This window comes from Peromyscus maniculatus, chromosome 22 (assembly GCF_049852395.1).
Source record: "Peromyscus maniculatus bairdii isolate BWxNUB_F1_BW_parent chromosome 22, HU_Pman_BW_mat_3.1, whole genome shotgun sequence".
NCBI lineage: Eukaryota > Metazoa > Chordata > Mammalia > Rodentia > Cricetidae > Peromyscus > Peromyscus maniculatus.
In genome coordinates, this window is record NC_134873.1 from 42652349 (window position 1) to 42674625 (window position 22277).

The following is a 22277-nucleotide window of genomic DNA, read 5'->3' on the forward strand; positions in this document are numbered from 1 at the left end:
AGGTTGTCCTGGAATTTGCAGTGATCCTCCTGCCTCTGCTTTCTGAGTGTTAAGATTATGGGATTATATGTGACACTGATCAGCATTTTTTGTCTGTCTGTCTGTTGGTGGTTTATTGTTTTGTTTGTTTGTTTGTTTGTTTGTTTGTTTGATTGATTGTTTTGAGACAGGATGTGCATCACCACCATCTGGCTTCTGTCTGTTTTCTGAGACAGGGTCCCTCTATTACGTGGCTCTGGCTGTCTTGGAACTCACTCTGCAGACCAGGCTGTCCTGGAAATTACAGAAATTCTTCCAAATGCTGGGATTAAAGCCATGCACTACTATGCCTCGATCGCTTTTTCTTTCTTAAACATAGTTTCACACTTTGAAGCCCAGGCTGGCCTAGAACTCATGTAGCCCAGGTTATTATTGAACTCACAGAAGTCTTCCCTGGCTCAGCCTCAAGAGTGCTGAGGTTATAACCACCCTACTTGCCTGGCTTAACATTTATCTCTGCAGTACCATCGTTATTAATAAGCACTGACTTTTGTTTTATAGGAATATAGTTGTATCCTAGAAGTTGTGACCTTTGAGCATTCAAAAGCCTATAACTTTCTCATTTATTTATTTGTTTATTTACTTTGAGTATGATATATATATATATATATATCACATAAAATAGTTGGCATACCAAACGCTACAACTTACTCTTTCAATTAAAATCAGTTAATCAAAACAAAACTTTAAGTGGATATGTGTTGTAGTCTTGCATATTTCATAGCCATGAAAGTTTGCAGTCATGGGCTAGGGAGATAACTCAGTGAAGTGCCCGTCACACAAACATGAGTATTTTAGATCCTAGCGCCCACTTAAAGCCGGGTATGGCAGTATGGGACTGACCCCAGCAGTGGGGTGAGGTGCCAGGAGCTCACTTGTCAGCCAGCCCAGCCCAGTTGATGAGCTCCAGGCTCAGTGAGGCTGTTGAGGTTTCAGGTGTGTGGTTGAGAGTGGTTGAGGGAGATACCCGATATCAAATTGGCCTCTGCATGCACATGCCCACAGTACGTATACAGCACACCAGAAGTGGGCAGTCAGTAGAGTGTTGGAGTTTTCTCCTTTGGTGTATTCCTAGTGCCTTCACCTCATGATGTTCCTTAGTTATCTGGGGGCTTTATTTGCTTGGTATCTTTTTTATGTCTTATGTTCCCTCACAAGTGAAGTTGTTTTTACAAATAGATTTCTTCATAAGAAAATTAGAATCTACAACATCGAAGGGCAAATCTAATAACCAGATCTCTTTTCCTGCTAACCATTCCCATGACATACACGTTTTATTTTCTGACTTAGATCTTATTTTGAAATACTTGTGGATTTAAAAACAGTTGTTAAGGGCCAGTGAAATGGTTTAGCTAAGAAAGGCTCTTACTACACAAGCTTGATGGCCTGAGTTCCACCCCTGGGACTCGTGTGGTGGGAGGGGAGAACCAAAGTCAGAACGTTGTCCTCTGACTTCTGCACGTCTGCCATGACATGTGCACCCGCAATCATACACACATCAAATTCACATACACACAGTAGTAAGAAATACAGATTGTAAACTGATGGTAGCTTGTTTTACAGATTTGTTAATATTACTTTTTATTGTTGTAGCTATTGTAAATTGTTAGTATTGCTTTTTATACGCATAGTCAAAGTTTCTAATCACGATGGCTGTATTTTTTTTCCTCCATAGAAAGTGGAGCAGTTCCGAAGAGGAAAGACCCCCTAACACATGCTAGTAATTCACTGCCTCGATCAAAAACAGTCATGAAAAGTGGATCCACAGGGCTTTCAGGTCACCACAGGGCACCTAGTTGCAGTGGTTTATCCATGGTTTCTGGAGCGAGACAGGGACCTGGTCCCGTGGCTGCCACTCATAAGGTACTCTAGAACAGGGAGTGTAATTTTGCTTTGCAAGTACAAAACTTCGTCATGCTTGATTTTTTTGTATTAGTTCTCTATAATGCTTTATAGAATTGATCGGTTTCCACAAAGTTAAATATAATTTTAATTTGCGAAAACAATTTGCTGTTAAAATCTTAGGTCCTTTCGAATAATTAGGAATTTCATATTGTTTACTTACCAAGTCTTTTCAGTATAATGTATATGTCATTTTAATTCTAGTCTTAGAATTATTTCAGACTATGTAATTTATTTATCTATCCATCTATCTATCTGCCTATTTATTTATTCATTATGGTTTTCCAAGGCAGGGTTTCTCTGAGTAGCTTTGACTGTCCTAGAACTCACTCTATTGCACAGGCTGGCCTCGAACACACAGATCCACCTACACCTGCCTCCTGGGTGCTGGGATTAAAAGCATGCACCCCACTGACCAGCTAGATTATGTAAATTTTAGAATGTTAAACATACCTAGAGTTTTGTTGTAATTCTAACAAGAGTCAAAGATGGATGACTTTTCTTATAGGGTCTCTGGGTTTAAAAAAAAAGAGAGGTGGCGAGCTGGGCGGTTATGGCGCACGCTTTTAATCCCGGCACTCGGGAGGCAGAGGATCTCTGTGAGTTCAAGGCTAGCCTGGTCTACAAAGTGAGTTCCAGGACAGGCTCCAAAGCTACAAAGAGAAACCCTGTCTCGAAAAAACAAACAAACAAATGGAGAGATGGCTCAGAGGTTAAGAGCACTGCTTGTTCTTCCAAAGGTCCTGAGTTCAATTCCCAGCAACCACATGGTGCCTCACAACCACCTGTAATGAGATCTGGTGCCCTCTTCTGGCCTGCAGGGACACATGCAGACAGAACACTGTATACATAATAAATAAATAAGTCTTTTAAAAAAAAAGATGGGCGCGCGCTCCAACCCAAAGAGAGTGCTGGGTGTATGCCTGTTCCTTTGAGGAAGAGTCCACCCTTGAACCTAGAGCTGGTTTACTCTTGACTGGACGCCTGCAGGCCCTAGTGATCATCTGGTCTCCGTTGCCCTCAGGGCTGGGGTACAGGCATGTACAGGATGACTGGCGTGTTATGTGAATGCTGACATCCAAACTCCGTTCGTCATGATTTTTCAGTAAAAGCTCTTAACTGCTGAGCCAGTTTTCTGTCCCGCCTTTGTCTTTTATAATAACTGACTCTGGATAAAATCTATTAGCCCTCTTCATGTCAAATGTCGTTCTATAGTGAATGTAGGTTTGGGTTAAATGCTCAACCTTTGCAGTCTTAGAGTTTTTTCTTTGTGTTTGCCTTGTGTGGAGACCAGAGGTAGACCTCAGATAACTTCCTTAGTCACTTTGCACATCAACCCTGGATCTCACACTCTGCTAGAACAGCTGGCCTGTGAGCCCCAGGGAGCTGGGTTACAGATGACATGAGTGCTCAGGACCTGAACTCAGGTTCTTCTTGGTGTGTAGCAGGCATTTCACTAACTGAGCATCTCCCCAGCTTTGTGTCTCCCCCATTTTTATTAAATTCTCTCAACCTTTAGGGTCATTTATGAGTGAAAAGTCTAGGTTGTTTCACATTAAATTTTTGTGTCCTTCAAGGGTATTCCAAAACCAAATAGAACCAACAAACCTTCTACACCCACAACGGCTGTTCGGAAAAAGAAAGACTTGAAAAATTTTAGGAATGTGGACAGTAACCTGGCAAACCTCATAATGAATGAAATTGTTGACAAGTAAGTTCTGCCAAGCATTTCAGTTTCTATTTCTTATTTTTGTTTATAAAATACATATGTATGGGCTGGAGAGATGGCTCAGTGGTTAAAAGCACCAACTGCTCTTCCAAAGGTCCTGAGTTCAATTCCCAGCAACCACATGGTGGCTCACAATCACCTGTAATGAGATCTGGTGCCCTCTTCTGGCCTGCAGGGACACATGCAGGCAGAATACTGTATATATAATAGATCTTAAAATCTTAATTAATCTTTAAAAAAAGCCTTTAAAAAATATATGTATGATACATAATATTTTTACTTTTATACTTAATTTTTATGGTAGTTTTGAATATTTTTGCTAATAAGCAAGTTTCACAGTTAACATAAAAAAATGAGTAAACTATATTTCTGCTGTGAAATTAACTGATGTTCTGTTTTTTAGTGGGACAGCTGTAAAATTTGATGATATAGCTGGTCAGGATTTGGCAAAACAAGCATTGCAAGAAATTGTTATTCTTCCTTCTCTGCGGCCTGAGGTAAGGATTTTATGTTACCACATGATTAATTCATATTAAGTAATTCCAAGTTCAGTGCCTTAAAAATGCAAACATTAAAGTCTGGGGATATACCAAGCATCCAGCTGAGGAGGCTGAGGCGGGAGGGGTCTTGAGCTTGAGGCCAGTGTGGGTTCCACAGTGAGTTCTGGACCAGCCTGGGCTATACTATAGCATGATCTGTTTTACTCCTCCCTCACAAAAGGCATTCACATTGGCTTATTAATAGGAGATGAGAGTGAATTTAAGAAATTCTGAGTCCATTTTTAACTTTCATAAGAAAAGTAGGTAATTGTATGGTATAGTTTTTACTTAAGAGTTAAGGGATTTAATCCCAGCACTTGGGAGGCAGAGGCAGTCAGATCTCTGAGTTCGAGACCAGCCTGGTCTACAGAGTGAGTTCCAGGACTGCCAGAGATACACAGAGAAACCCTGTCTTGACCATCCTCACTCCCACCCCCCCAAAAAATTGCTTTTTTTCCCCAGTGCTAGAGTTAAACCTAAGGCTTTAGCTATATCCTCGGTCCCAAGATTTAAAATTAAGACTTTTGTACTTAAAATAACTGAACAGAGTGGGAAATTAAGATAAAATAATTCTATGAGTTTAAAGAGCAAACACCTTTAAGAAATTATTTTCACTGTGTTAATTTGCTGGAATATTAACAGATAGCCAGTGAACGATGCATAGGGATCTGGCCTACCTCCTATTTTCAGTCATTAAAGGAAATGGATAATCTTTAAGTTACTAATTAAAGTTGGCATTGTTTGGTCTTCTGTCAGCTAGCATATTCATTGTGTGTCAGTGATGGGAAGACTCCAGTTTGAGGACCCATTTCTGGACCACATCCGGGTCTTCCTGACAGTTCCTCAACAGCTATAGAAACAGTTGTGTGGCACAGTGTGAGGTGCCCTGTTCAGGGGAGGTGCGAAGGCTGTGTGGCTCAGTCATTCATATCCTCTGTGGTGTTTGTCACTTTTGGGCACCTACTAATCTAGAAGTTACTGCTGGATGTTGTTTTTCCAGTTTGTATCTTTTCCTTTCTACTTTCTTGTTTTTCTTTTCTGGATGAGGTTTCAGGATGTTGTCCAGGCAGGTCCTGAAATCAGCCTCTTAGTCCAGGATGTCAGCACTCACCACCATGCCCATTTTTGTCTATCTAAAATTTTTTTAGTTAGTACTTGTCATTCTAAGTCGTGAAATCACCAGTTTGATGGGTAAATACATTTTTGTTAATACCCATAAAATTAGGGTTAAGACAGAAAACATTTCTCTTTTATGAACCAAAGGAATGTCATGTGCCCAGCTAGGGCCCCTTAGGGAGCATACTGAAGCTTGTAGAGTGAGGTACAGGGCAGGCCATAGATAGGATAGTTTATAGACTGAGTAGTAACTCAGTAGACTGAACCTAAATCCAAGGAAAGCTTGTTACAGGAGGAATCATATAATGGCAGGTCTGAAGAGAACTTTACGGCCTGTTGTGTGACACACACCTAATCCCAAGCCTTGGAGGCAAAGGCAGGCAGATCCCTTAGTTTGAGGCTAGCCCAGTCTACATAATGAGTTTCAGACCAGCCAGGGCTACATAGTGAGACCCTGTCATATCCTCCCCCTCCAAAGAAAGATATTTTTAGATGACCAATGGTAAATACTTGACATGTCTGGATGAGCTCTCTAGAATCATGGCCATAACCAAATGTGTTTTGTAAAGTTGTTCACAGGGCTTAGAGCTCCTGCCAGAGGGCTGTTACTCTTCGGTCCGCCTGGAAACGGAAAAACCATGCTGGTAAGAGTGCTATCAAGATGGAGGATTCCACTGAAATAATTAGGATCATATGAATTTTGACTTATTTGTTGTAATATACTGCTTCAGTTTCTAAAATAGTTTTCATGCAAAAATAAATGGAAAGCATTGTGTTATTTGCAGTAGCATGTTTTGGCTTTGTTTTGCAGAAGCACTTACCTTACTTTCCTGAGGTTCTGTCTAATGACGCTTAGAATATTCCTGTCTTAATGAATCTGACCAGTTAGTTTATGGTTTTTTTTTTTGTTTGTTTGTTTGTTTTTTTATGCAGTGTCCTTTGGCCAGAGCCTTTAAAACAAACAAACAAACCATAATCTGAATATCTATATCTGAGTCCTTCTTAGCTGTAAAAACAAATAGACATTAAAAGCATGGTGGCACACACCTTAATTCCAGCACTGAGGAGGCAGAGGCAGGGGGATCTCTCTGAGTTCAAGGCCAGCCATGGCTACATAGTGAGATGTGGTCTCAAACAACAAAACCCCACAGGAAAAGAATAAATTTCCTTGTGCCTGTTTAACTTTCTCTGGCCAGTATCTTCCTGCCAAAGAGAAGAGACTTCCTCCCTGGCTTTCCCTGGGAAGAAGCGTACCACGTAGACTCTTGACATAGCCGGTGCTGGGAGTCACATCACACCCTCTCTTCTGGTACTTCGATGAGCAGGTGTAGCTGTCTTTTACAAAATCAGGATATTGGACTAACATGTTTCCTCTTCTGACTTCAAGGCCAAAGCAGTAGCTGCAGAATCCAATGCCACCTTTTTCAACATAAGTGCTGCGAGTTTAACTTCAAAATACGTAAGTGCTCCTTCCCCATACTGCCATGTAAATGACCGTCTTACGTGCTGTGTTAATAAAATGACAGCAGCATTGTTGAAAAGTACTTTCTGCTTGTGTGTAATGAGTATCCCTCTTCGAGGTACAGAGTTACGCGTCCTTTTTAGTTATTTTAAAATGAGAATTATGTTGTTGAATACTGTCATGGTTTGTTTGGTAGGCCCTAGCTTAACAGTGCCAAAGTTGCCTGGATCAAATACCAGAAATTTATTGCACAAACAGATAGGATGTGGAAATACATACTGAGGAGGCTGGAGGTGTAAGATCTAAGTGTTAGCAGTGGCACTACCTTCTGGGAGCCACAGCAGTGAGTGTGTCACAGGCTTCTCCTGGTTTCTGGTGTGCTGACAGTCCCTGGCAGTTCTTGCCTTGCAGATGCGGTTTCCTGTATTATCACATGACAGTCTCTCTGTAATTCCTGAGTTCACGTTACCATGTGTTATAAGAATACAGTTTCTTTAGAGTAGGGTTCACCCTACTACCTCGGCTTGATTTGACCATCTGTAGGGATGCTATTTCCAAATTGTCTCATTTCTAGACACTAGAGCTGGGGCTTCAGTGTGTTTGGGGCAATGTAATCTGGGCTGTAATAAATACCATCCCTTCTACTTAGCTCCCTAATGTGACTGTCTAGAGAGCTACCATGTGTGAGAATTAGGGTAAATTGAATATTCCCTGCTGTTTGACTCTAAATTAAAATATGACATAAGACTTCCTCTGTTTTTTTGTTTTGTTTTGTTTTCATTTTCATTTTCAAGACAGGGTCTCTTTCGATATAGCCCTGGCTGTTCTGAAACTCGCTATGTAGACCAGGCTGGTCTTGAACTCACAGAGATGCGCCTGCCTCTACCTCCCGAGCACTGGGATCAAAGGCGTGTGCCACTATGCCTGGCTCTCCTGTTCTTGTTTTATTGCTTTATATCATAGTTTAGATTTCTAATTTTCTTTCTTCTGGCTTCAGTGATATTCTAAGAAGAACTTAGTCTCAAAAATTTGAGAGTAGTACAGCTATACCTGCAGGGTTGAGGAGAGGTGGGGCCTGTCTCAGTCAAAATGTTCTTCGTTCTTGCTAGACAAGCCTGAGGATCTGAGTTTGAGCTCTGGAATCCACACTAAAATCTCACTAGGCCAGTGAGAGACCTGTTCTCAAAAAAAGAGAGCACCAAGATGGTGGTACCATGCATGACACACACACACACACACACACACACACACACACACACACACACACACACAAACACACACACACACACACACACACACAGACACACAGACACACACACACACACACACACACACACACACACCAGACCTGTCCTGGATGTTTATAACTAGCCTGAATGGAACTGGTACACTGTAAGACTGAAATATTTCCCATTGAAACTTAGTTTGAGAAAGTAAATAGTGTGTTTTCTAAAATTATACATTCTGTGACACCATTTAATATATCATGAGATCATGAAGTTAAATTTTAAATCATGATGAAAACTGGACTGCTGTTGCTTTCATGTGTGTTATCTGTGCATCACACCTTGTAGGTGGGGGAAGGAGAGAAACTGGTGAGAGCTCTCTTTGCCGTGGCTCGAGAACTTCAACCGTCTATAATTTTTATAGGTAAGTATTTTTCCCAACTAGGTTGAGCATTTATGAAATACCACTTCCCTAGTATGAGAACTTTGCTTAAAAAGCTATTCAGAAGGACAGCATTTAAAGAATGAATTCAGCAGGACTATTAATAAGTATGAATATTCGATGATTTGCTTAGTTTGGGCCTAAACCTCCTCTTCACATTTCCTCTAGATGAAGTTGATAGTCTTTTGTGTGAAAGAAGAGAAGGGGAGCATGATGCTAGTAGACGACTGAAAACTGAATTTTTAATAGAATTTGATGGTGTAAGTATTGATGATCGTATATGTGTATATGTTCTTTTTAAGATTTTTTTATCATATGTGTTTGTGCATTTGCCTGCGTGAGCTTTTGTGTACCATGTGTGTTCAGGAGCCTATTAATAGAGGCCAGAAGAGTGCATAAGATCTCCCAAAACTAGACTTACATGTGGTTCTGAGCTGCCATGTAGGTGCTAGGAACTGAAACCTAAGTCTTGCAGAGCAATAAGTGCTCTTAACCTCTGAGCCGTCTTTCTAACCACTTACTAAAGTTTTTCTATGGCAGTATTTTAATATGTATACTTTCCTACTAAATGAACCAAGCTATAAATACATGCATGTATAGTTTCCCTTTTTATTTTATCTAAAATGCTGACAAAACTTTTTGGCTTGCAGGTACAATCTGCTGGAGATGACAGAGTACTTGTAATGGGTGCAACTAATAGGCCCCAAGAGCTTGATGAAGCTGTTCTCAGGTAGTGAGAGACGTTTATGATGGTTACATTTCTTGTGTTCATCTCCTCTATCTCTCTCTCTCTCTCTCTCTTTTTTTTTTTTTGGAGGGGAGGGTGTCAAGGTCGTACTATGTCACCTTGGCTGGCCTGGAACTCATAGAGATCTGCCTGCTTCTGCCTTCCTCGTGCTAGCATGAAAGGAGTGTGTGCCACCACACCTGGGTTTATCTCACCCACCTCTGATATCCTGTACTCTCAGCTTTAAGACTAAATGACTTGCCTCCATGTGTTGTCCACTGCTGTCCTGGTGTTGCCAACTCTAGCAAATGAGGTTAGGCCTAGGATGTTATTAAAACGGTTCTCTACAGATACATTTAGATAGATCATTTTTTTTACTTAGCATTACATTAACTTTAAAGTCTAAGACCACTCCCTACCATCATTACTCTTTCCTTCAAGACAGTGTTTCTCTGTGTAGTCCTGGCTGTCCTGGAACTCATTCTCTAGACCAGACTGGCCTCAAACTCTCAGAGATCCACCTGCCTCTGCCTCCCAAGTGCTGGGATTAAAGGCATGTCCCATCACCACCTGGCAGCAGAATTCATGAGAACTGCTCTCCACTCTTGTGTGTTTGAACAAAGTAACTCTTCATGCTGGAAGAAGAATCTTTGACTCAGTATTAGATTCCTAGTTTTCCTTATCTCAAGGCATTTTTATAGCATAACTATGTTTTTGTGACTGGCTGTTGACAAGGTAGAAGTCTTGAATCCATGTTGTTTTCTTTTTCATGGCCCCTTATTCTTTCATTATTGTTACACAGCATCTGCTGAGTTCACTTAGTGTTGCTCACATGTGTGTGCTTAGGGCTGACTGCATGGGATTGGATAACCTTAGAAGCACCGTCCCTGAAGACGACTTTCTCCCTCTTCCAGCAGGCATTAATTACCTTCAGTAGCTCTTCATCTAGGCATGAGGCCTTGTGAGATTTTCCCATCCATGTTTCATGTCAAAAGGTGCTATCATTTTTCAGGTCTCATTTTAGGCAATCATATTGAAGTATCACGAGTGCAGCTGCTCTGTCATTCTTTTTTTAATTGTGTTTATTTGGATAGGGGAAATGCATGTGCATATAAGTGTGTGCATGGAAATTGAGGACATCTTCCTAGAGTCTTCTGACTCTACCACTTGATGTAGAAGATCAAATTAAGGTCACAGGCTTGGTGCCAAGCACTTTTATTCATTGACCATCAGGCCTGTTTTTTTTTTTTGTTTTTTTGTTTTTTGTTTTTTTTTGAGACAGGGTTTCTCTGTGTAGCTTTGCACCTTTCCTGGAACTCGCTTTGGAGACCAGGCTGGCCTCGAACTCACAGAGATCCGCCTGCCTCTGCCTCCCGAGTGCTGGGATTAAAGGCGTGCGACACCACCGCCCGGCTTTATTTTTGTTTTTAAACAGGGCATCTCTGTGTAGCCCTGGCTGTCCTGGAACTCGCTCTGTAGACCAGGCTGGCCTTGAATTCAGAGATCTACCTGCCTCTGCTTCCTACGTGCTGCGTGGCATGATGTTTATTATTATTGTTGTTGTTATTTTTAATCTTTGGCTTTTTGGAATAGGATCACAAGTACCCCAGGTTATACTCAGTTCACTGATTTAGTCCAAGCTAAATTCTCCTGACTCCATTCCCTAAATGCTGGGACCACAAGTACACACCTCCACACACACTTTCATACTTTCCCCATTGTTTAATTTCTTGGCCCTAGCATCACCATGCAGGCCACTCGGGTGTTTGGTGGCTGTGGTCACTGTCCACCCTGGAAACTGCCACCCCACTGGAGCAACTCTGGGCAGCTGAGACGAGGCTGTGGCTGCCTCAGGTTATACTTAAGTTGCCTTTATTTAAACATCATGAAGTACTGTGGGTTAAGATGTAATTCAGCTTTACTTGACAATAATAATTAAACTCTTTTTAGTATTAAAAATAAAAGTACAGTTGTAAAAGAGTGTAAAAATAAGTCCAAAAGCCTGTCCCAGTTCATAAAATCATAGCCTTGCCGAGAACCAGATTAGATACTGTGTGAGCTCTGCTTAACTGGTCCACACAGTAAACCTGTGTAAATAAAACCTAGTCAATAATGATGAGATGAACATTTCTCTTTCTGTAATCTTTGTCCTGTCTGTTTATTATGCCAGATATTGTTTGTTTCAAAATATCATTGCTATTAAAGTACACATAAAATACAGACTTACTTTAACCATGTATTAAAGATTTTTTTTTAATTTTTTAAATTTATTTATTAAATTTAATTTTACATATCAGCCACGATTCCCTTGTTCTCCCCCAAGATTTTTAAGCATTAACTAGAGAGTTTGAAAAAAAATATCAACCAAGCCTGAAGGCAAACCCCTATGATCCAAACTACTTAGAAGGCTAGGCAGGAGGATCATGAGTTCAAGGCCTGCCTTTTCTACAGAGTGAGGTCAGGGCCAGCCTGGGCAACTTAATGAGAATATGTCTTAAGATAAAACGTGAAATAAGGGCCAACAAAGGGTTGTGTAGCACGGGTGAGGCCACAGGCTCACTTGCAGGTGAGCCGCCCACACTAAAAACGTAAAAAGACCTTTCTACATTAGTGATCCGAAGGCGCTTTTAGTTCCCTTAGATATTACAGTTACAGCTTTTTCCTGTCAGTTGTTACTTGAACTGAGTTACCTATAACTTCAAATTTATATTTCTAATTTGACTTTTCAGGCGATTCATTAAACGGGTATATGTGTCTTTACCAAATGAGGAGGTATGTATATTTATATTTCAATTTTTTATTAAAGTAAAAGCAAGGACCATTCTCTCAATATTGTATTTGCAACTCTGTGGTATAGCCATTTTGAAAACAGTTTGTTGGGGTTGGAGAGATGGCTCATCAGTTAAGAGCACTGACTGGCTGCCCTTCTAGAGAACAGGGTTCAATTTCCAGCCCCTGCTAGGGGTTCACAACTGTAGGTAGCTCCAGTTCCAGGAGGTCTGACACTGTCTTCTGGCTGACACAATCAATACATACATGTGGTCCCTATACATACATGCAGGTGCAAAATATCCACACATATAAGATAAAAATAAATCATAAAAAGAGAAAGCTTGTCAGTTTCTTAAAAGAATAACCATAAACTTAAATATGACCCAGCAATTCCTGAACATTTATCCAAGAGAAAGACATAGGAAGGCATGCTCAACAATATTAGAGCAGCTGTCTTAATACTAGCCTCAACCTGCCAAAAAATTAATTACTTAATGAATAAACAAATGTCCTATATCCAGTTGATGAGTGCTATTTAGTTCAAAAATTTATTATTTCATTATCTAGGGTTTGGGGTGTAGCTTAGAAATAGAGCATTTGTCCAGCATGTATAGGGCCCTGGGTTTGATCCACTGAATTGAAAAAAAATTCATCAGCTCATATTACACTTAATGAACAAAATTAAAAAACAGTGTCATCAGGGAGAGGAGCCATATACATATGATTTCATTTTATTGTTTTATTTACTCATTTTTCTTCAAAACTTTGTGTATAATTGTTTTTCCTGCTGTCTGTCTGTGTGTACTTGGGTCCCAGTCAGGCCAGCAGAGGAGATTAGAACCCATGAAACTGGAGTTACAGAGAGTTAGGAGCCTTCATGTGGGTGCTGGAAATCAAACCAGGTCCTTTGAAAGAGCAGCCAGTGCTCTTAACCACTGAGCCACCTCTCCAGCCCCGATTTTATTTCTTTCAAATGAAATATTTAGAAAAGACAAATTTCTAGAAATGCAGTCAGACCAGTGGTTAGATAGGAAAGGAGGTAGGGTGGGGATTAATTCTAAACAGGCATGAATGAACTTCCAGGGGTGGCAGATGTTCTAAAGTTTTATTATGTAATGGTTTTATAAATCAGTATAATTAAGTCATTTGAATTATATACCTATAATGTATGAAGTCCTTGCTGTATAAAATCATATGTCAATAAACCTTTTTGAAAACATTGTATTTCTTGGAGCTGGAGAGATGGCTCAGCAGTTGAGAGCACTTGCTGCTCTTACTGTGTGGGCTTGGTTCCCAGAACCCACATGGCAGCTCACACCCATCCATAATTCCAGTTTTCAGAGGATCAGCACCCTTTGGCTTCTGTGGGAACAGGACACCCATATATACATTTGGGCAAATACTCACACATACAAAATCAGAATCAACCAATCTTGGTAAAAAACTGTAGTTTTCTAGTTTAGGCCCTAGGCATCCTTGGTAGTAACAGCAGCCACTTCCTCATGCTGTATGCCCACTGTGTGTTTGGAAGTTCCCGCACTAGTTATCACAAAGAGATTTTGTTATATTTAACAGGCAGAAATGAGACCTGAGCCTGGAAGAGTCCATTAAGCTAGTTCTTAGTTTATTAAATAACACTGATCAGGTTTTAATTCTGTTATGAGGTTGAGCCTGATTGATAATTCTTTAATACTTATTTTCAGACGAGACTGCTTCTACTTAAAAACCTGTTATGTAAACAGGGAAGCCCACTGACCCAAAAAGAACTTGCACAACTTGCTAGGTGAGTGGTTTCATTCATCCGACTGTCTGTGTTACGGTGTTTGTTCCATTTGTAAAGATGTCTCCTTCTATGCTGTTTAAAATGAGCTAATGGAAAACTTGCTTAAGTAAAACAAGCTTATTTGAACAGTTCATTTACTAAACTTCTTGCCTTATCTTTTACTTCCTTTATTTTCTTACCTCCTCTTCATGATAAAATGGAATTTCAATTTCTGTCTTATACTAGACCTGAACTAAATATCTAATAACAATATTATAGTCTTTCTATCAATAAAGCTTATAAATCGCCGGGCGGTGGTGGCGCACGCCTTTAATCCCAGCACTCGGGAGGCAGAGGCAGGCGGATCTCTGTGAGTTCGAGGCCAGCCTGGGCTACCAAGTGAGTCCCAGGAAAGGCGCAAAGCTACACAGAGAAACCCTGTCTCGAAAAATCAAAAAAAAAAAAAAAATCAAAAAAAATAATAAAGCTTATAAATCATATTAAAATAATTTGAAAGGTAAAATCCCCTCATATTTGAGACCAACACAGATATTTTCATATATATTTGCTTTTTTGTATTAGGTGAATGACATTTATTTGTTCATCTGAAAACATACTTTTTTTTTTTGAGTAAAACCAAAATTTATTATAAGCCACAGTCGTCTTAGGGTCCCCCTTGCTATATATATAGCCTCCATGGTTCTGTGGGTTGTAGTCTGATGATTCTTTATTTTATATCTAGAATCCACTTATGAGTGAGTACATACCATGACTGTCTTTCTGGGTTTGGGTTACCTCACTCAGAATGATTTTTTCTAGTTCCATCCATTTGCCTGCAAATTTCATGCTCTGAAAACATACTTTTAAGCATAATAAGGAAGCTGAGTGAGGTGGTGCACACCTTTTCCCAAGCACTCAGAGGTAGAGGCAGTAGAATCATGAATTTAAGGCCAGTTTGGGTTACATGTAGAGACCCCATCTCAAAACCAAGAAGAGTCACGACACTGGAACAGCAACTGTCACTGCAGTGTCGTGCAGGGAAGGCCAGAGACTGGCCCTTCTTCGGACTCCGTCAGAACCTTTGTGTGCATGGCTGGGGGAGTGACTCGGTGGTTGAGAGTCCTGTCCCGCTCTGCAGCAGACTCCTCAGGCCGCTCTCTGAAGACCGTCCCCCAGGCAGGCTTTTTCTTTCTCCTTCCACCTTAAGGAAGCTCCTCCTTCCCTCTAAGGCTTCCATCATGCTGGCTTGCTCACATAATGACAGCATTTCCATCCCTCCTCGATGCCCTATCAGGGTCTTGAGACCAATTCTCCTAATGAAGCTGATTCCTGAGAGGGAACTGTGGCAGCCTCCTTTCCCAAACAGTGCTACTGCTTACTGTCTCCTCATTATCACATTCACTAAATGGAAAATGACTGACAGGAAACATTGTGGGTCAAGGGGATTCTTGTAGACTGACTGAATTTTTATAGAAGGCAGGCAGCATTATTATATCTTAAGCAGGTCAGGTACCAAAGATTTAGGACTTTCAGTAAACCCACTCAGAACACTATTGGTTTGTGTGAACCGAATTCTGCAATAAGCCTGAGAGAGTAAAGGGAGGGGAGTTGAGCCTGATGAATGGCAGACCATATATTAAACACTTTATCACTGTACTTGAGTAGACCCTGGCTGCAGGCAGGACATCCACAGATTACATCCCTGAAAATGGCATAAAATAGTTTAAGGAACCAGAGGATCAGGTCAAGGTCATCCTTGCTACATAGCAAGTTTTTGGCCAGTCTGGATATAAGTATAAAGTAAATAAAATGAGTTGTTTTCTTGGGCCTTTCCTGGAACCCCATTTAAATGATAGTGTCTCACTAATATATAGCATTTAGCCCAGCAGTAGAGTGCTTGCCTGGCATGTATAAGACCCCAAGGTCCTTTCCTAACACTACTACTACTGAAAGGGAAAAAAAAAGGCAGGAAAGGAAAAGATTGTTTTTACTTTGTTTGTTTGAGATAGGATCTCACTATATATCCCTGACTAGACTGGAAGTCAATATGTAGACCAGAGCAGCCGTGAACTCACATGGGTCTTGCCTGTCTCTGCTGGGGCTAACGGTGTGTCTCACTGTACCCAGCTCTAATTTAAAAACTTAGGAAGTGGTGCCCAAGAGATAGCTCAGAGGTTAAGAGCATTGGCTGCCTTTCCAGAGATCCTGAGTTTGATTCCCAGAACCCAGATGGGACTCACAACCATCTAAATACAGTCTCAGGAGATCTGATGCTCTCTTCCGGCCTCCTGTGGTACCTGGGTTACATGTGGTACACAAATACATGCAGGCAAAACACCCATACCATAAAACAAAAAACAACAAAAAAGTTACTTAGTTGAGTAGTAATTTATAAGAATACCAAACTCCTAAATGCCCATAAAATAGGAGCATCTGTAGGCCAACCTGTCTGCTGAGGTATCCTATTCAGGTGTACTTCCTTTTTACAACTATCTTCTATACAAACATTGCTTTTATCTTTTCTGCCCCCATTTAATGAACTACACCTTTTTAGGTCTCACCTCACTAAGGGGGTGCTCTTTGCCAGTGAAGAGACTACTTAACTTACCAAACAAGTAATTGTAGCTGGATGTGGTAGTGCATTCCTTTATCCCAGCACTTAGGAAGTAGTGCACTACATAATAAGCCCCCTTCTTAGAAAAAGAAAAAAGTAATTGTAGTTATGTGCTAATTGGCTACTAATGGCTTATAAATTTGACCTTTCCAGGTGATGTGTTTATAACTTAATGTGACCTGCCTCAGGGTATACCTTATCCTAAAGCAGAGGTGTCCTGTATTTTGACATTACATATGACATAGTCATCTATAAGTGTGTGGGCCTCATTCATAGCTATCTTCAGATGCGTGTAGGCTTCCCATTAGACAGATAGAAAGGAATGGTTCTCTAATGATGAAAATCTGAGGTGTTATAAGGAGTGAACATTAGATTGTGTTGTTCTGGGGTTTTTTTTGTTTTTGTTGTTGTTGGTGGTGGTGGTAGTGGTTTTTCAAGACAGGGTTTCTCTGTGTATCTTTTCTCACTCTGTAGTCCAGGCTGGCCTCAAACTCACAGAGATCCTCCTGGCTCTGCCTCCTGAGTGCTGAGATTAAAGGCATACGCCGCCACCACCCAGCTAGATTGTGTTGTTCTTTTAAATGGGCCTTTCTATGACCTTAAAAAATTAAAATCAAGCCGGGCGTTGGTGGCGCACGCCTTTAATCCCAGCACTCGGGAGGCAGAGCCAGGCGGATCTCTGTGAGTTCGAGGCCAGCCTGGGCTACCAAGTGAGCTCCAGGAAAGGCGCAAAGCTACACGGAGAAACCCTGTCTCGAAAAACCAAAAAAAAAAAAAAAAAAAAATTAAAATCATGGCCCTGGAGAGATGGCTCAGCAGTTAAGAACACTGGCTGCTCTTGGAGAAGACCTACGTGAAGTTCCCCACACCTACACTGGGTGGCTCACAACTACCTATAACTCCAGTCCCAGGGGATCAGTGCCTTCCTCTGGCCTCCGTGAGCACATGCACACACACAGTTCTGTGCAGACATACAATCAGGCACACATACACATAAAACAAATACATTTTAGAAGAATGAAAAAATCAAACTACATAATTGTTAGCTTGCCTTTCATGTAGAGATTTTTGTGTGCTCTTTCTGGTGGGGCTTTTTGTTTTACTGTATAGTTGAAGTTAGTCTCAAGTTTGTGATCCTTCTTCCTGTACCTCATGAGATGTAAGATTACAGGGAAGTTTTAATCTGCAATGAACAAATTTGTTATCTCCTGCTTCCACTGTTCAGAATGACTGATGGATACTCTGGAAGTGATCTAACAGCTTTGGCAAAAGACGCAGCACTGGGCCCTATCCGAGGTGAGTATGAAAGCCTTCGAAACACTAGAACTCTGAATGGTACATGGTATAAGTATAGCCTCTTGAGAGATGCATAGTTTTACATTTTATTTTATTTATCTGACGTGTTTGAGAGTTTTGACTGTTTTTTTGATGGTGGTGTAGGGGGCTGTTTCTCTGTGTAATAGTCCTGGCTGTCCTGGAACTTGCTTTGTAGACCAGGCGCAGGCTAGCCTCTGCCTCCCAGGTGCTGGATGGGATCAAAGATATGCACCACTGTGCTCGGCTAGAGTTTTGCCTTCTTCTATGTATTTGCTCCATATGCATGCAGTGCCCACATAGGTCAAAAGAGGGTATCAGATATCCTAGAACTGGAGTTACAGCCAATCGGGAGCTGCCATGTGGGTGCTAGGAAACAAACATAGATCCTCTTGTAAGAGCAGGAAGTGCTCTTAACCACCGAGTCACCAGTGTAACTGGAAGTTTCTCTGGTCCTGCCCAGCACATCAGTGCCAAACTTTCCCACCCACATCCCACAGCCACTTGGTCCCAAGTAAACACATAGAAGCTTATATTATTTATAGGCTGTATGGCCTATAGGTCAGGCTTCTCGTTAGCTAGCTCTTATAACTTAACTCAGCCCATTTCTATTCATCTGTATGTTACCACGTGGCTGTGGCGTTACTGTTACTGGCATCTTGTTGCTCCGTGAGCCGCAGGCTTGCGTCTTCCCACACCTCACCCTTCTTCGACAATACCAACTATGAACGCTCTCCTTCCCTGATGAGCAGGACACAGGGAGGCAGGACCGGAGAAACTTCCAGCTACATTTGGTGCCCAGTGTGGGGCACTGATCTACACAGACCTGATAAAGCTTAAAAAGGATTCTTAACACACAGAAACAGAGCCAAACTGGGCTTCCTGTTCTTGGGGTCTCATGCCAGCAGCAGCACAGAGACATGTCTCCCAATAGCCGCCTGCAAGATGGAGCTGGCCACCAGCTGCCATGATCAAAGCAGCAAGGTGGGCTGGCGTCTCCTCAACTCCACCCTTCTCTTCCTCTCCTCTTCAGTTTCAATGTACTGCCTAACCTTATCCTGCCCTGCCATAGGCCAGTGCAGCTTTATTTATCAACCATTCAGAGCAACACATATTCACAGCATACAGAAAGACATCCCACAGCACATCATTATAAAAGAAGTAAAGTTGTATCAGTACACAGCTTGACACAAAACAGTATCTAAAGTAGAAGTCAATATGCATTCTTTGTGAAAAATCAAAGTAAATGGTTTAGGCTTTCTGGAAAACGTGTTCTCTGTTGCATGTTCCTTATCTTTTCTTCATTAACAACCTTTAAAATATAAAACTAGGTTGACTAACTGACTCAGCTGTTAAGAGAACCTGAGTTCGGTTCCCAGCACCAATGGCAGATGACTCACAACTGCCTGTAACTCCAGCTCCGGAGGGTACAGTGCCTCTAGCTTCTTTGGGCACCTCTTCTCTACTTGTACAGCTCCCCCTCCACACACATAATGGTTCATTATAATAATAGTAATAATAAATGTAAAGCAATCTGCAGAACATGTGAAAATAGCCCACGAGCATTTCATCCCCCTTGTTTTCTAAAACCTTTTACCACTCATCTAAACCCTAAGTGTGGATCTGATCCCTGCTGGGGATTTACACAGTAATCTATAGATTGAATGTCCTGTCTGTCCGTTTTGAGAACAGAGATAGGGACTGCACATAGTCTTACTACCTGGTATGTAAGTGTACCTCAGGTGTATACAAACGAAACAGTACTAAGTCAAACAAATGGGTGCAAACTAGGCTTTCAGGAAAGGCTGTCCAAATGGTCAGGCTTTTCCCAACTGAATTGTACTTAATACATACAGCAGCAATCACAAAAATTACATTTTTTATTTTATATAGAGGCATCCACATCTAGTACATAGTGTATAAAAGAAAAAACTTAGTACTTACATTGCATATGTTGAGTTTAATTTTCCTTTGTTTGTTTGTTTGTTTGTTTGTTTGTTTGAGACAGAGTCTTTCTGTGTAGTCTTGGCTATCCAGGAACTCACTATGTGGAGCAGGCTGGTCTCAAAACTTATATAGAGATCTACCTGTCTCCAAAGTGCTAGGATTAAAGATATGTACCACCATGCCCAACTGTTGTATTAATTTTGACAAAGCTGAGAAACATAGTATATGTAGCACTCATAGGTATATATTTACATCTCTTATTATGGATACATGGGGTATTAAATATAGTATTAAATATAGTATATTCACGCCTTTGTAGTTCTGTGTGCTCTCTGTGTACATGTCCCTTGACTTCAGTGATTTGTGTTACACAGGTCACTGTATTTACATTAAGTATCTGACTTATGTCTTACAGAGCTGAAACCAGAGCAGGTGAAGAACATGTCTGCCAGTGAGGTATATACTATTCTATGATGACTTTTCTTCATTTGAATCCACTTAATTAGAAACAAGACAACTTTAACTTTGTTTCATTTCAATATATAAAAAAAATCAGTTACTATGCTGTATTTTACAAATGGTTAAAAAACGCAGTCATTTTCTCTAATCAGGCTATGTAAGCACTGGATGAAAATTTCCATGAACCTGGATTTAGTATGTTAGGAGGATCCCTAGAGATGTAGCTCAGTGACAGAGTGCGTGCCTACTATGACTAAGGCCTTGTTCGGTCCTCAGCAATATTCATAGTAGCAAGCTTCATATGCAAGCATCTGACATGCTGCCAAAAATCAGCATTCCCGTGTCGTGTTTATTGTAACCAGCCCCATGAACCGGCACAAACTTAGCAGATACACTTGTGGTAAATAGAAGGGGACCAGTGTGCGATCTTATGGAACTGTGGAGAGAGAAAAACCAGAGATAACATGTAGATGTAACCAACCGTCTTATTAAATAAGAAACACAGAACCAATGTAAAAGAGAAAGCCAAGAGGTCAGAGCTTAGAGCTAAAATCTCACCCTTCCTCCTGCCGTGTCCCAGCTTCCCGAAAGAACACTACTTCCTGTGTGTAAGTCATTTCATAGTCATTCTGCCTTCTCATTGGTTGTAAACCCAAACACGTGACTGCCTCGTCACTGTCTGTATGTACAGCCCCCCAGGTCTTAAAGGCATATGTCTCCAATGCTGGCTGTATCCCTGAACACACAGAGATCTATGGGATTAAAGGCGTGTGCCACCACCGCCACACTCTGTCTATGGCTCTAATAGCTCTGACCCCCGAGCAACTTTATTTATTAACATACAATCAAAACCACATTTCAGTACAATTAGAATACCACCACAGTAACATCAGTTTGGGTTGTTGTCTTAGTTACTTTCCTATTGTAACAAACAAAACACCATGACCAAGGTAACTTAAAAAGTAGCAACTGTGACCAGCATGGCAGCAGGCAGGCAGGCAGGGTACTGAAGCAGAAGCTGAGAGCTTACGTCTCTATCAGCAAGGAGGAGGCCAAAAGAGGTACGCTGGACCTGGCATGGGCTTTTGAAACCTCAAAGAGCACCCCCAGTGATACACTTCCTCCAATAAGGAACAGTTCCACCAACTTCAGATCAACAGTCAGATATGTGAGCCTTGGCAGGTCGAGGCATTCTCACTCAAACCACTACAGTTATATATCCCAGTGGGAGAATTTCAGTATTTTTTCTATTCTTTGTCAGATTTTTCTCTAATGGATGTGTGGAGTTTTCTTTTAGTGAGGAAAACATGCTTTGAAATGTTAATACACAAGTAATAATAGTACATTGGCATACTGCTTATAAGGTTCTTGTATAGCAAACTTGCCTAATATGTAATACAAAATACATTTAAATGGTTAGCATGATTTTCTAAGAGTATGTCTGTGTCTTATAAAATCAACAAAGTTCCATTTTAATCCAGTGTTTAATGTATACACATTCATAATTTTATGTCACTTTTTTTTTAATCTAGATGAGAAATATTCGGTTATCTGACTTCACAGAATCCTTAAAAAAGATAAAGCGCAGTGTGAGTCCTCAAACCCTAGAAGCATACATCCGCTGGAACAAGGACTTTGGAGACACCACTGTTTAAAGGAATGCCTTGTAAGCCTGCAGAACGTTTTACTTCACAAGAAACAGGAGCTTCAGAGAAGTTATCAGCTACAGGAACTCAGATTTCGTTTACAGGACTTTTTAGAGTTTTCCTTTTTGTGCACCAAACTTGAAGAGGAACAAGAAGACAGACCTAAATAAAATATGCAATGTGAATGAAATTTTTGTTGAAGGCCTCTTGCCTGATGGTCATGGTTTTCTCAGTCGGCACTGTTAGTTAGAGCACAGCAAAACTAGGTTCTGTTCTTTATTGATAGTAATCATTCTGTAAATAATAATTTGTATATTGTGTTCAGATGAAAGTATTCCAGAGACAGTGACTGGCGGTCACAAAGCCTGCTGTTCTGTCTCCTGACGTTTTCTTACAACTCTATTTTCTGCTTTCCTTTCCTGCTGTTACCTTAGCTCCCTGTGACTGGAATACCAAGCACTTGGAGTTCTTTCCTGCTTTTCTTACCAACTCCAGTGTGCCAAATGGAACCCTTTCCCATCTGCAGTAAGAAAGAGCTTTTTTCAACCTAGATATACAAACATTAAACCGTTAATACCTTC

General features: G+C 40.9%; 1 protein-coding gene across 2 annotated transcripts in view; it reads left to right on the forward strand.

The window, feature by feature from the left end:
• The window catches only part of Spast (spastin), a 43945-nt gene extending 21668 nt beyond the window's left edge, over positions 1-22277 (forward strand). For both annotated transcript variants that reach the window (XM_016008966.2, XM_006990706.3), the window contains 13 exons: positions 1715-1902; positions 3519-3652; positions 4074-4167; positions 5895-5969; positions 6713-6784; positions 8362-8437; positions 8624-8715; positions 9106-9185; positions 11912-11954; positions 13658-13737; positions 17556-17626; positions 20007-20047; positions 21583-22277. In XM_016008966.2, coding sequence (XP_015864452.2) covers positions 1715-1902; positions 3519-3652; positions 4074-4167; positions 5895-5969; positions 6713-6784; positions 8362-8437; positions 8624-8715; positions 9106-9185; positions 11912-11954; positions 13658-13737; positions 17556-17626; positions 20007-20047; positions 21583-21705 — 1169 coding nt within the window. In that variant the 3' untranslated portion in view covers positions 21706-22277. The remainder of the gene's footprint in view (positions 1-1714; positions 1903-3518; positions 3653-4073; positions 4168-5894; positions 5970-6712; positions 6785-8361; positions 8438-8623; positions 8716-9105; positions 9186-11911; positions 11955-13657; positions 13738-17555; positions 17627-20006; positions 20048-21582) is intronic.